This window comes from Meriones unguiculatus, chromosome 4 (assembly GCF_030254825.1).
Source record: "Meriones unguiculatus strain TT.TT164.6M chromosome 4, Bangor_MerUng_6.1, whole genome shotgun sequence".
Lineage (NCBI taxonomy): Eukaryota > Metazoa > Chordata > Mammalia > Rodentia > Muridae > Meriones > Meriones unguiculatus.
Window position 1 is genome coordinate 70,062,271 of NC_083352.1, and position 15,945 is coordinate 70,078,215.

At 38.7% G+C, this 15,945-nt stretch overlaps 1 protein-coding gene across 6 annotated transcripts in view; it reads left to right on the forward strand.

Annotated features, from left to right (window-relative positions):
* Window positions 1-15,945, forward strand: part of Adk (adenosine kinase) — a 422,206-nt gene that overhangs the window by 180,020 nt on the left and 226,241 nt on the right. For all 6 annotated transcript variants that reach the window (XM_060382086.1, XM_060382091.1, XM_060382090.1 and 3 more), the window contains exon 5: window positions 12,782-12,954. In XM_060382086.1, the coding sequence (XP_060238069.1) occupies window positions 12,782-12,954 (173 nt within the window). The remainder of the gene's footprint in view (window positions 1-12,781; window positions 12,955-15,945) is intronic.

Here is a 15,945-nt window from a genome sequence, read left to right on the forward strand (position 1 = left end):
TGTCCTTACGCAGTCGTGCTGTGAGGACACATGTCATCGGAAATGTGGAACAAAGCTTTGGTTGTGCCCATTCCCACCCCAGTTACCCCTTGAAGCTATAATCCCAAAGGAAGGGAAGAAAAAGAGAAATCTACTGTGTGAGTTCAGGTTTGCTACTGTAAGTGTTCAAGAAAGGACTCTGTTACCATGGCAACAAATGCATGAATTTCAAGTGAAATTTTTCAGCATATGTGACTGATAAAATTGTGGCATCCTGATTCTTTTTAGTATAGGATTGTTCTTTATTACTGAAAAGATTCTGACCACCCCTACTAAAATTACCTAAAAAAAATTTTTTTTTCACATCGTTGTGTTTGAGCACCTTTGTACTGTGCCTTATGTGAGGAAGTCAGAGGACATCTTGTAGGACTTTGATCTTCCGTGATGTGGATCCCAGGGATTAAGCTCAGATCAGCAGACTTGATGCTAAGCCCCTTTACACTGAGCCATCTCATAAACCCTAAAAATCAATGTAAACTTCTATACTACTGTTTCTGTGTTATTTGTTTTCCTCAAGAATCATATTCAAGAATACCCTCATAAATATACTGTGCACAATGTCAAATACTTGGATTGATTTCTATTGCTGGGGAGGTTCCTCAGTGGGTAACGTGATTGCTGTGAAAGCACAAAGACCGGAGTTTGGTTTCCCAGGACCTACATAAAGGCCAGGCAGCATGCCTCTGTGACCCAGTGGAGATTGGGGCACTTGAAAGAAGTGAATCCCAATAGCTCACTTGCTATTTTAGCTGAAATGTTAAGCCCCAGGACCAGCGAGAGACCCTCTCTCCAAAAAAAAAAAAAAAAAAAGTGAAGAGCAATAGAGAAAGACACTCTGTCAAGTTCTAGCCCCCACATATTCACACATGCATGGACAATCACATTCACACACACACACACACACACGTTCATATATGCACACTACAGGTTTTAAACGTAAATAAAAATTACTAATCTATACTAGATATTTGCTAGCTGAAATGATAAATAGTTTAATGTACTGAGTCCTGTTAATAATAGAAGACAAGTTGATTCTCTTGTCATAAAAGCTTTCTAACTTCAGTTCAGGAAAGCTGTTGAGCTTTAAGTGCTCTGTCATATTTACAGGCTTTTATAGTAGAGGAGAACAGTAGTCAGCAATGATGATGGAAAACGAGAGCAGGTAGACTTAAAACACCATAAAGCACAGGCGATTGTGTGTAATGCCTTGAATTGAATCCTTTTTGAATGAAATGATCAGCCATATGTGCCACTCTCGTGGACCCTGTAGGAAGAGGAGAAATGTGCCCTAATGCTAACTGTGCATGAAATTGCAGTGTTAGGAGATATTGACCAGATGTTTCAATCTCAACAAATAGCTTGTTATGTGACTGAGTGAAAATATCTTTTGCTGCTTTGATCACATACACCTTGAAGGAAGGGGTAATTTAATAGAGGCTGCCGTAGTTCATCATTGTCAATAAACTGTGACTTGACCTTTGCCTCATGTTTCTGATGTTGCTGCTGCTAGGTGTTGATGAACAAATGTTTACTGCCTTGTGGTTTTCGCTTTTTATGGAGTGTGTGCTAGAAATAGTGAAGGAGAACGACGTCTCGGTTCTTTTCCTCCTTCCTGGTTGCTAGTTACCTGCCTCCTCGGATGCTGTGGGGTTTCGGGCAGATGCCTCTTAGTGACATATTCACGTCAAAGACCATTATTAAACCATCTTCTCTAATGGTTTCTCTGTCTCCTCTCCTTGCCGACAGTTTTCGTTTGCCATTGTCAACTGTATTCTTTCTGTATTTTGTATAGCTGTAAGTGATAGATCCCTAAAACATCATTGTGATTTCCTAGGTCATATAGCCAGTGATGGCTAGAGAGTGCACAAAGACATGTAATTCCTCCCTCCCAGCCTGCTGGACACTCGGTCTGATAGCACTCCTTTTAGGGTGCTTTTCTTTAAATTTTTTAAACTTTTAATATTTTCAACTATTTGTAGAGGGGCCAGACCCTGGGCCGGCAGCTGCTGTTGGTTGTGTGCTGTCTGACTTGGTTGCTGGAAACCTAGCTTGTGTCCTGTGAAAGTGCAGTAGGTGTTGCATCATGCCTCGCCCCTCACTCTCTATCAAGGTTGAAGCTTTCCTTCCTAAAGTCATGCTTGCTTGCTACGACTCTCCCCTTGCTGAATATTCACTTTTAAAAACAGTGTAAGACCGAGAACCTCATGTTTAGTGTTCAGGTTTAATGAGTTAAGATATTACGTGAAACACTGTCATGACACACAACACATACTAAGTAGTCAAGCTTTTAATGTTATGATCCTGGGCATTGACTTGGAGTCCTGATGCAGAGTAAGCAATGCTTTTCCACCAATGCACAAATGCACACTTCAATATGCTCAGTAGTTTAACTCACAACTGTTATTGCTCTAAATAATCATTAGCAATACATAGATAGCATTTTTAGGAAAGTCTTTAATACTTAACTTTAGCATAAGTTTTCTTAAGTACTCTGAAGAAAAATATTTTAAATATATTTATGAAGAAAATTATTATTTTTAAATTACTGTCTTTAAATTACAAGAAATGTAGAATAGAATTAAAAGTGCTTTGAGTTTTAGAGCATTTAATGCTGTCCACCATCTCCTTCCATATGAGGCTGTTTCAGTGTACCATCCATAAAATGTAGTATCGAGCCAGGGCACGTGTTTATTATCACAGCTCTCAAAAGGCCAAGGCAGGCAGATTTTTGTGAGTTTGAGGCCAAACTGGGCGTGTATATATATATATAGTCAGTTCAGGGCTAGATTGGGCTGTACATAGGAACACCTTATAAAACAAACAAAACACCCTATAAAACCAACTGAAAAGCAAAATTTCCTTTATAAAACATCATTTAATTGTGTAAAGGGACTTCACAGTTTCAGCTAATTTGAGAAAATACTGTTCAGAATTCTCCGATTCTAAAGAAAACAATATACGCCTTAGGTAATCCCTGTTTGATCCATCTTAAACAAAGAGAACATCACAGGCAAGAAACTAGTTCAAAAATAGAGGGAGAAATCATTTTGTAAATCTTGATAGGATAGATATAGAAAGCTATATTGCCCACTTGGCAGAAATCTTGATCCTTCAAGGCTTCTGGTGAAAGTAGGATTTAATAAAACTTGAAGCCATACCAGGTGCTGCATTTTTTTTTATCATTAGATTTTGGCTGCCTATTTCTGCTCATCTTAAATTAATTCAGTGAGAGTTCTCAGATGATATAAGCTGCTTTTGACAATCGTAATGTAGGGGCTGGTGAATGGCTCATTGGTTAAGAGTACTTAGTGTTCTTGCATAGTTCAGATCCCAACACCCACATAGAGCTGCTCATAATCACCTGTAATGCCTGCTCCAGGGGATCCATTGCCTTTCTTTGTCTGACCTCTGAGAACAACCTCCACACACTTTCACATAACTCCACATAGACATAAAAGTTTACACATAATTAAAATAGTTCATTTATACAGTATTTTAATGATCAAATACATGTGGAAAAATATTTTTCTTGTTTGTTTTTGTAGTCCTGTAACCTTGTTTGTTTTGTTTGAACAGAAGAATGCATCTTTCCTGGTGTTTCTGTGCTCTGTCTATATTTCCTCTATGCATGTTCCTCCTGTCAATACCCTGCTCCCTATTAGTAATTTCATGCAATCTGTAAATCCTCTTCTGTGAAATGCACCACAGTTAAATGCCAATTGTCTGGGTAAGAAGTATGGGTCTGGCATTTACCATACAAGTTTAATGACATGAGTTCAGTTCTCAGAGTCCACATAAAGATTGGAGATAAGCAAACGCCTAAAGTTGTCTTCTGACCTGCACAGGTGTGAATATACAAACACACAAGCATACCATGCATGTACAGCATAGTAATTTTTAAAGTAAAAAAGAAATAACTGTGGTGTTAATGATACTGATAGTATAATTACAACAGTAGTAATTATAATAATTAAAGGTTATTCTGTCGACTTTTATTGCCTGATTCTATACTGAACCCTAAATCTACATAAGTGGTTATATTAACAGTGATATTTGTATATACAGCATATTCAATATACTTTTTGTCCTGTAGAAATCTAAAAATAAACCAAAACTGATCTTAAAAAGAAATTCTGTGTGTGTGTGTGTGTGTATGTGTGCACACATGTGCATATTTGTGAACATGCATGTGAGTATTTGGGGGTGGTTCTTTGAATGTGTACATGCCATATTGTGCACAGGAAGATCAAAGAATAACATTCAGTAGGCTTCTACCGAGTTTTCTCGGGATTATACCTACATCTTCAGATTCGAACAGTCACATTAACCTGCTGAGTTAACTTCATACAATGAACCATTTAATCATCCCCAATACACTGTACATTAAACTTATTATAAAACTCATCTTTACAGTTTTATAATAAAATACCAAAATCCTTCCTGGAATACTGAATTTTAGCTTTCTTGTTCCACCATCTTCTACCTACCTCATCTGCATACTCTCTCTCTCTCTTACCGCTTCTCTTTTCCTTTAAAAACTTATATGCTCTGATTCTTGCCATTGAGCCTAAGCAGAGATTTTCCTTCCTGCTTTCTAGATTCTACTTGAGGCCTTTGTAAACACATTAACAAAGGGATTAATTCGATGTAAGTTTATATGGTAGAGAGGAAATGGTGACTGATAACGTTATTAACAAATGTGGCTGATTTTTATGTAAAATTTAATGGGAAGTTGTTGGAAAGTGATAAAGGATAAAGACGTTTATACAAAAATTAGTAAATAAATATTGACGAGACTTTATTGTTCATCTCAGTGTCCCTCATCTTTACATGTGTGTGTTACTTTCTTATTGTCTTATTTGAGGAAGAAATAAAAAGGTCCTTTCTAAAATCACTTCATCTTAAAATACTTACTGTGCCAGTACCATGTCGTGAAGTGCCCTCATGGCTGAGGTCGTCATGTGTCAGCTCAGAGCTTCCCGTCACCCCTGGGCGCTGACCAGCCGCTTCTCCCTATGTAGCTGCTTTTCCCAAGAATGGTGCAAGCCCTCGCTTGTGTGCACCCTCCTATGACGAGCAGCATGGTACTTCTGTCTGTAATGTCTGTATGTCCCTAAGCTACAAGCTTGCTGAAGAGGTAACTCCATGCTTCCTATTCATTCACTTACTATTTGTTGAATATTAACTGCACAGAAAGTAGCAGGTACTCATTTAGATTTGGAAATGCAAACTACAGTTCTTCCAGCTGAGCCAAGAAAGTATACTGAACAGGAAAATAATTAACTAATTTTAATAATAGCAAATCTGCTGTGGCATTATCTAACATCAACATCCAGGATAGAGCTTGGAAAAAGTTTACTTAAGAACATGAGATATAAGGGGATGCAGTGGCTCATGTCTGTATTCCCAGCACTCAAGGAGGAAACAGCAGGTAGATCAAGGCCAGCAAATCCACAAAGTGATTCCAGGTAAGCCAAGGCTATACAGAGAAACCCTGTATCGAAAAAAAAAAAAAAAAAAAAAAAAAAAAAAAAAAAAAAAAAAAAAGAAAAGAAAACGAGATACAATGTCTGGGAATGCAGCTCAGTACTGCATCTACTGTACAGTTGTGCACAGCACTTGGTAGGTGTAGACAAGAGAATCTACCCAACCAAGGCCATCCTTGGTTGCCTAGGGAGTTCCAGGCCAGCCTGGGATACAAGAGATACAAGAGTGTGGGAGGAGAAGGAAAGAGGTGGGGAGGGAGAAGTTCTAAACTGAAGGTAGGAAGAACAGGGCTGACAGCAGAATGGAGTGCTGACCTGATGGTACTGTCAAGAAGCCCCCTGTGTTAGAGCCTGCTCTGTTGAGGACAGGACATTTAGCAGATTGAGGGAAAGTGGAGCTAAAAGTGGGGGGAATAACTGAAAATGGTTGAGATTCCTCTAGAAGATAAGGATTGAGGGACTGTTAATGGGTACAAATTTGTTTTTAAGATGTTGAAAATGTCCAGGAGTTGGATGGTGGAGATGGTTACACAGCCTTGTAATACACAGGGTGAATGTTACAGTATATGTGAATATGTTAAAATTCTAAATGAATGCTTTTGCAGTCCTCTGTTGGGCACCTCTCCCCGCTAAGCAACCTCCCCTCCTTGTTCTCATTTTTAGTTGCTTTTCTTTATTTGATAGATGCTTACGTTTACTGTTATTTCCCAGTTTTAACATTCCAGTTTTTTTCAGCTGTGCTTTTCCGTTTTCCCTACTTTTTCTGTCTCCCTACTTTTTCTGTCATAAAGTGTCCTGTGTCTGGCTTATTTTTCAATTATTTTAGTGTCTAGGTGTCATTCTTCATCATTTAATTATGAATTAAATTAAAGCAGATGGCATTATCTTAAAAGTGACTGACTCTCAGTGCTGCCCTAAAGTATTGCAGCTGGGTGAAGAGAGAATTCACCAGAAAGGTGAAGTTAATATTAATAGAAATCTTTGTATATGTTGTTAAAGACGCTTAATATGAAGCTTAATATGTCATTTATTCAGCGCCTATTTAAGTTTGGTTATAAATGTACTCTGTCTGGTTCCTTGTGTTAATAAGGCATGGGCTTTTATAATGGCGCTCATTTGCTGAGAAACCTCCTTGTGCTTTATTATACCTACAAAATGATGCTTACACTTTGTATAGTGACATTTAATTATCTTGCCCAGGTCAGGATTTCCCACTAGATTTTTTTCTTCCTATATAGTTGCTCTATCATTACACTTTTGATATTTCTTTAGTGATCTTTTTTATTAGTTTTTGTTAACATGTGTGCTTCTTTCCCCAGCTACACCCTGGTGGGACCCCGTGAGCCTGTATCAAACCCACACAAAGTCCTCTAGATGCTCCGTGGGACTGACATGTTTCCTACTGAACTAGCCAGCACCTTCCACAGAATAATTTAGTTGTTCGAGGGCAGCACAATGACATTTGTCAAACACAGCAAGGACCACTCGTCCAGATATTTTTCTTTTAGTATTACGCAGCTACATTTCTTTCAGTGACTTCCTTGGTACTTTACAAAAACAAATTTATTTGCAGTTTCTACGATTAAAAGTCAGGGTGAAATGGTGAGTCTAAGGCTGTGGGAATTTGCAGTACCCACGAGATACTAACTGCTAGAAAAAAATGTTTTTGGTTAGAACTAGGGACACCATAATAAGATGATAAAACACACTGTGTACTATGCTATGTGGCTTTTTCTGAAGTTCACTCTCAGTTCCAAAGATTCAGACATGTCTTTTAAAGACAATTGATGATATCACATTACCTTTGGAAATCTTTTGTTATCCCTTTGTTGCAATTAATTCCTCTCCTGGATGTTTTTCTAGTAATAGTGTGCTGTTTCTGTTCTTATTTATGTGGAATTAAACTAATTCAGCTATTTATACCAGTAGTGAGTAGATTTCCTGTTGCAGCTAGGCATTTCTGATTCTTACACTCTCCATAAGACCATACATTCTGTAACTGAAGAATTTAGACTTTAGTAGCATTGATATCTCTCAGGGTAATATGCTTCCTATATTTCTCTCTGTCTCCTTTTCCGTATTTCATCATAGGACCACCTTTTTCATTCCTCTAGATATCCTATTGAGACATTGGTTAGGAAATGTCTTTGAGACTATGGTTTGTTATTGTGCTGCCTTCCTTGGCAGACTTAAACATGTATCAGTTCACTCTATAAAGGGCCCCAATGACAGATCAAAGTAATGAGTCCATCAGAATACAAACCAAGGAGTGTATCAGGCTTCCAGGAACATGGGTAAGGGTTACTTCTGGAATTGTCACTGAAAAGTCCCATTTGGCATAAATGGCAACCTCCCAACAGCTACATAGTTGGAGAAATTCACCTTCTACATTCTCTATCCTCTATAAAGGCGGTTCTCAACCTTCCTAATGCTGAAGCCTTTTAATACAGTTCCTCATGTTGTGGTGACCCCATCCATAAACTTATTTTCATTGCTACATCATAACTGTACTTTTGCTACTGTTATAAATTATAATGTAAATATCTGATATGCGGCCCCTGTGAGAGGTGGAGAAATGCTACTTTAGCACCTTTAGAAACTACATGCACCAAGGATCACTATGCAACCACAGATGACCTTAGACTCCAGACCTTCCTGCCTCTGCTTCAAATGGTAGAATTACAAACATGTACAACCATGCTTACTTCCATTTTTTTGAGAACATTTATGTAGATTCCTTATTATTTTGTATATTGCTGAATGATGCCTAGGTTACATGTAGCTAGAATTTTAAGAGCCATTAGAAATTTTAGCTTTGAAATAATTTTCACAGTGTGTTCCTCTGCATTTCTTTCAGTACTTATTGGTGTGCACTGATTTCAGTGGCAGTGCCAGGCTCCTGTTGGCTTCTTGTTCCCTGAATCAGTCAGAAACTTGCCTCGCAGTAGTGCATATGGGTCCCTCCAGAGCCCTCTCTGTCAGAAGCACTGCTTCCTTCTTATCCAGCATCTGAGACTCCTGTGCTTGAATCTTCATGGTGTTTTTTTCTAGTTGTCCATAGCACAAGGGTGATTTCTCCACCTTCTCACCAACACTTCTTATTGTATTCTTTTCGTAGTGTCATTCATGCTCAGCGTTAAATAACAGCTAATTATGCTTTTGATTTTTTTATTTTCCAGATGGTTAGTGCTGTTGCGCATGTTCATTTGCTTATTGGCCATTTGGGTAATTAGAAACACCTGTTCAATGCCTTTGCCCATATTTTCATTCAGGCTATTGTTTTCATTGTGGTGCTGTAGACATGTTTTAGGTATTCTGAATACTAATCTCATCAAATATATAATTGCCCTTTAACTTTTTTGATCGTTCCTTTTGCTGTTCAGCAGGTCTTGTTTCTTGGAGTCGTAGTTACTTACTTTTGCTTTATTTGTCTTCTTTTTATCTTTTTTTTAGGGGTAATTTTCCAAAATTTTTATTTGTTTATTATTTATTACAATTTATTCACTTTGTATCCCAGCTGTAGACCCCTCCCTCATCTCCTCCCAGGCCCACCTCTCTCTTCCTCTTCTCTCCTTATGCCCATCCTCTAGCCCACTGATAGGGGAGGTTCCTCCTCCCCTTGCATCTGACCCTAGCCTATCAGGTCTCATAGGACTGACTGCATTGTCTTTCTCTGTGGCCTGATAAGATTGTACCCCTAAAGGGGAGGTGATCAAAGAGCCAGCCACTGAGTTCATGTCAGAGTCAACCCTTGCTACCCTTACTAGGGAACCTACTTAGAGACTGAGCTGCCTTGGGCTACATCTGGGCAGGGGATTAAGAACGGTCCTTGGTTAGTCTCTGCAGGCCCTCCTGGGCCCAGATTTTTTTTAGCTCTGTTGGTTTCCTTGTGGAGCTCCTGTCTGCTCCAGGTCTTTTCTATCTCCCCCTTCTCTCATAAGATTCCCTGCACATTTTTAGCTCTGTTGGTTTCCTTGTGGAGCTCCTGTCTGCTCCAGGTCTTTCTATCTCCCCCTTCTCTCATAAGATTCCCTGCACGTTGTCCAAAGTTTGACTATGAGTCTAAGCTCTACTTCAATACCCTGATGGGTAGATTCTTTCAGAGGCCCTCTGTGCTAGGCTCCTGTCCTGTTCCCTGTCTTCTCCCACTTCCGCTGTCTATCCTGTTTGCCCTTCTGAATGAGGATTAAGCACCTTGTTGTTTAGCTTCTTTAGAACTATAGATTTTAGTATGTTTATCCTGTATTATAAGACTAATACCCCCTTATAAGTAAGTATACCATGTGTGTCTTAATGCTTCTGGGTAACCTGGCTCAGGATGATCTTTTCTAGTTTCATCCACTTGCCTGCAAATTTCATGGTTTCCTTTTTTTTTTTTAATTGTCTTAATTCCATAGAAAATGTTGACAAATTCAGTGTCTGAACCTTTCTCAAGATGTTTTCTCTTTTAAAATTTTTCTAGCTTCACAAGATTTCCTAGAGCGTGGTCAACACACATGGATCCCTTTATTTCTTTTACTGTTGGTGCTTTTGGTTTGGGATATGTTGTTTGTTATTGTTGCTGTGTTGGAGTTTGAAAACTTTGACCTTATATATGCCATGCAAGCTTTACCACTAACCATCCCTTAGTTCTGAAGAGGACGTTTCCTTGTGAAGTTCAGACTGGACTTACCTTGAACTCATTCCCAAGACAGCCTCCAACTCTCCAACCTCTTGTCTCTCCCTCTCAAGTGCAAGAATTATATAGATGGATTGTTCTCTAAGCTTTTTCCTTGTTTTGTGTGTGAGTATGGGTTTCTATTAAACAGGTTCATCCATTTTATTCAGCAAGTCTTCCATGCATAGACATTATTTCATTGTAAGTAAAATATAAATAAATATTTGCACCTGTAGGATTTTATGTTGATCGTAAATAGGACTCCTCATCAGGCAATTACTGTATGTCACTTCAACAGTTTTCTATTACTGTTTTGTTTATCTCCTCATTCCTTTATCTCTCAAATGCAGGCATATGTATGTGTATATACACATATTTGTATATGTATAAATATAGAAATATATTCAGTATTTATATAATTATCTGTTTGTATACATAACCAACATCTCAGTATTTGAAAATATATTTATTAAAATATGTGTTCATGTTATGTTTATTATTTATTTGTATTTTATGTGTGTGAGTGCTTTGCCTACATGTGTTTCTGTGTACCACAAGCGTGTAGTACCCATGGAGGTCAAAAGAAGGCAGTGGATACATTGGAACCAAGTTATGGCAGTTGTGAGCTGCAGTGTGCACATTGGGAATTGAGCATGGGCCCTCAGCAAACACTCTTAACTACTAAGCCCTCCAGGCCCCTCTGTTGGTGCTTTCTTTTTGCCTTTTTTTTTTTTTAACTTGGTATACAGAGAATTCTAGCAACTATATTTGAAACAAAAAGAGATGGTCTTTTTAGAATCACTAATAAGTTATGAAAAGCCTCAGGGAGTTGAGCTAATTTAAAGAGTTCAAATCAATGAAAGGCATCCGTATTAAAAGAAATCCATTATGAATCATTTACAACAAAAATTCTAAAGTTCATAAGAATTGCTTTAATGACATGATGAGATATTTGTACTTAGAATTGTAACACTTCTAGCTTCACACAATTTTGATATTCATACATGCATATAATGTTTTTACCTCAAATCCTCCCCCAGTTCCTTCCCTACCTATCTACCTACCTCCCTATTGCTTTTTGCTCTTATTTTGTGTGCTTTCCTCCTCTTTTGTCTGTATGTGCATGAATGTAGGACCATCTACTAGAGTGTGGGTAGTCTCTCAGAGCTCACCCCTGAAGACAGCTGACTTTCTCACCTTCAGCAGTAATCAGTTGCAAGTGGCTCTTCAAATAGGAGTGGGGCTTCATAAGCCCCTCCCTCATCAGTACTATGATTTTGGCAGTGTTCAGCCCCTGCAAGTCTTATTCACTCAGTGGCAGCCACAGTGAGTGTTTGTGTGCAATAGCCCTGTAAATACTGTTTCACCTCAGACATTCACTGCCTCCTCTTTCTGGATGAAACTTGAGCTGTGGGATAAGAAATATGATGTCTCATTTTTGAGATGTGCATTTCACAGTAACTTATTTGTGTGTGTGTGTGTGTGTGCCTTGTTTTAATTAATTGCCATCTACTTCCTATGATGAGGGCTCAGAATCCACCATCCATTCAGAATTGAACACTTGTCTTCCTTTTCTAGAGAGGAGGTTAAGTCTTAAGACAGTCTTCTAGAAGCTAAGCAGTTTGAAAATTTGCAAACTAGCCAAGACTGGACATTTAACTCCTGATTCTCATGCCTCCATCTCCCAAGTGTTCGAATTTCAGGCTTGCACTACAGTGCTCACCCATCATTTTTAATGGCATTAAGCATGAACATGTTCTAGCATAATTTATTTATAAATTATTTCAAGAAGTATAAAAATATTGATTACCACAACTGATAACTATTGCCTATTGTATCTTGGGTACTATGCTCAGCTTTGCATATACATTAACCTATATTATTTCAGTTAATCTTCAGCTACCTTAATAAGCATGTTTTTATCATTTCTCCATTTTACAAATGAGAAAAATAAACTGTAGAAAGGTGATGCCAAGATGGTGGTTCATACCTTTATAATCCCAGAATTCAAGAGGCTGAGACAGGAGCACAGCTTTGAATTTTAGGTTAGCCTGTGTTCTGAAGTCCATTGCAGCCAGCCCGGACTGCAATGTGAGACATGTCTAACAACAAAAATACTTTAAGGGGAGTATGGTAGAATAGAAAAGAAGGTTGAAAGATCAAGTGACATGTTATTAATATCACAGTTATAGAACTATAGCTAGTCAGGAGCAAACATGGTATCTGAATACAGTCTTTCAAAATGGATTCTTTACTTTGCCATGAAAATGCTATGCTAGTTCATTTTATTGGCACTTAACATTGATATTCCTATAAATACTCAGCATTGGATTTAAAGTCTGTATAACTTTTTCTTCTGGGCTCTGAAAAACTGCTTAATGTTTAATGCACTGAAGTGTTCCACTGTGTATCTGCTCCTCGAGCAGTAGAGTAAGATGTGTGCAGCTGTTTTGTCAAGGTTGTTATCCTAAGCAGTAGTGCAGTGTTTAAGTTCCATTCCTCATTATCACAAAGCGTGCCTTTCATGCCTGCATCTTTGGCAGAGTCCTGAATTATCTATTCTGTTTCTGACCCATTCATTTATGTTCTTCCTTTTCAGTGGATGATTCAGGAGCCACACAAAGCAGCAACATTCTTTGGATGCATTGGGACAGATAAATTTGGGGAGATCCTGAAGACTAAGGCTGCTGAAGCACATGTGGACGCTCATTACTACGAGCAGAGTGAGCAGCCGACGGGAACGTGTGCTGCGTGCATCACTGGCGGCAACAGGCAAGTCATTATCAAGCTGAGACCCTCACTTCAGAGCTGTGGAAGCGCTCATGAACCCTCAGCGACAGTCTTCATGCTTACTAAGTCCTTCTTTGTGTCATTTTTACCTTATTATGTTTAATTTTTTACTTTTTAAGAATTTCATACATGTATATAATGTGTTTTATAAAATTCATTCCCCTTATTCCTTTCTGTCTCCTCCCCCATTCTACTCCCCACCCCCAAACACACACACAATTTCTACCTCTAAACTTCACATGCTTTCTTTGTTATTGTTACAGATGCAGGTGAAACCTTACAGGCAGTTTCTTAAATTTGTGCATTTTTAAAAAAATTTATATGTGAGTGTTTTACTTGCATGCATATATGGTACCCATATTGATCAGAAGAGGGTGTCAGATCCCTTGAAACTGGAATTTTAGCTGTTTGTGAACTCCTATGTGTGCTAGGAACTGAATCCTAGGTCCTCTGTAAGAGCAGCAAGTCCTCTTAACTGTTGAGATTTCTCTCAAGCTCGTGTGTTTTTAAGGTCATTAAAACCACTTAGTCCTGCCTGGATGTGCATTGAATGGCTAGCTACTCCAGCATGGATATCAGAGACCATATCGCTGAAGAAAACTGGCTTTTCCTCCCCAAACAACTATCAGTTGCCAATAGCTTTTCAGCTAAGGCTGAGACTTTATGAGCTACTCCCTAACTCATTTTTTAATTGTGGCTGATTTGATCTGACATCTGCTACCTCTGGCTCTTAAAATCTTTCCACCCCCTTTTCCTTGATGATTTTTATGCCTTTGGAGACGTGAGATAATTCTACTTAAACTCTTTTTATATGTATACATATTTCAGGAACTTACATATGGCTTTTTCTAAGGTTTTTAATATCGATTTTCAATCCCTGTAACTCTGTCCTGCACTAAGCTCTCCCACCTTCCGTCCTATTTAACTCTTGCTTTCCCATTAATCTCACTCAGAATGATTATTTCCAACTCCATTCTTTTACCCAGAAATTTCATAATTTTTATTTTTCTTTAACAGCTGAAAAACCTAACACATTTTCATTATCCGCTAATCAGGTGATAGACACTAAGCTGTTTCCACTTACTGCCTATTGTGAATAGATCAGTAGTGATCATGGATAAACACTTATCTCTGTAACAGGATATGGAATCTTAGGGTATATGTGTGAGTGGTATAGGTGGATCATGTGGTCTTTGATGAGCCTCCACACTGATTTCCGTAGTACCTGCACCATTTTGTACTCCCAACAGTAAGTACTCTGCTTTCCCCACATCCATACCTTCATTTCTTGTTGTTTATTCTTTGTTTGTTTGTTTTTGAATCTTAGCCATTGTCACTGGGGTGAGATGTAGTTATTTTGTTTGGTTTTAGTTTCAGTTTATTTGAGACAACATCCTACACTGTAGGCCAGATTATCCACAGACTCTTAATAGTTTTTCCACCATTACCTTCCAAGGATTGGGATTACAGGAGTGAGCCTTCAGGCCAACTAACTTTTTTGTTGTTTCTGTTTTTTGAGTAAGATTTCATTATTTATTTATGTATTGTGATGATATGTTTGTATGGTATGTGTGCATACCATGGCACACATTGTGACAGCAGCAGACAGCTGGTGAAGCTCTCTCCTACTGCGTTTATGTGGCGTCGCAGGATTGAAGCCAGGTATTCACGTTTCCGCCATCAGGCAAGCTCCTTTAACTACTGGACCATCTCACAGGTGTCCACCTTTTGTGTTCTTCGTTTATTTTAGTTAGACCTGCTTTTGAATTCATAAGGTATATTGCAGTGAAAGTTTGAGATTATCTAATCTAGTCTCCACCTTTTATAATTAGGCTTAGGAAAAGAAAATAATTTTTTTACATCATGTAATTTACTGAACTCTCAAGAATGATCTTGTCACTGTGCCCTGATAGCAGAGTATCAGAATCTGTTTTAAGAAGCGTGTGTGCCACAGAGCTTCCACTGAAGTTAAACAACACCAGTCTTCTAATGCACCGAGCAGTCTCCAACCCAGCCAAGTGTCATGGCTCTTGCCTGTGGAGTTGCAGCACTTAGGAGGCAGGAGAATCACAAGTTTGATATCCAGGATAAGCTACATAATAAACCCTGCATGTGGAGATGAGAGTGGTGGTGGAGGGAAACACAAATACTTTTTTCAAATTGTATTTTAGAAGTCCTTTTATTGTTCAGATAGCGAGTGGCATCACACTACTGTAACATGAGCCCCTGGGGTTACTCAACAATAGAGGGTCATTCGTGCTACTATTCTTTAAATCAAGAAAAAACAAAAGACACTCAGGGAAAGAGACAGGGGTCAAACAACCAGTGTAGGTCCCAGGGCTGTCAGGTGACTAACTTTGACATTTTCACAGTGAAATATGCTATATTAAAACAAGTCAGAGAGGCCTAGATGGTACATGCCACAGATGAGGGCTACCTGCAGTCCCTTTTCCAGGCAGACATGGAAAGGACTAAAATGGACTCTTCGTTTTATATCTTGCACTGAGCTTCTTTCAAACCCTTTTCATTGCCTAAGTCTTGGGTATGGAGCAGAAAAATCCAAATATGCTCCCATTCATTTGTGCCTGGTTCCTAGTGGGTAAGTTCCCCAGCCGTGGCCACAAAGCAGAAATATGATCAAGATGGCGAGCGGCGTTGTTAGTCAGCCCTTCTGCCTACAAGCTTTCCTTAGTAGAAAGTTCTCATGGCCTTCCATGCATCAGCTATTGTCCTGTGTGTACAGGTACATTGCTAACATTAGCACCAAAGCCGTGGAGCCACCTTTCTCCTCTGTATGGAAAAACAAAACCCCTGTCTTTGCTGCTTTATTATAATCCTCAGAATTACCTACCTTAAATTTTGATCCCCTACAAAACTTTCATTCTTTGTACTTGGTTTGGCTGGTTTGATTTTTGGGACAGGGTCTGGAGGTACATCCCTGGCTGTCCTGGAATTTGCTATATAGGCCAAACC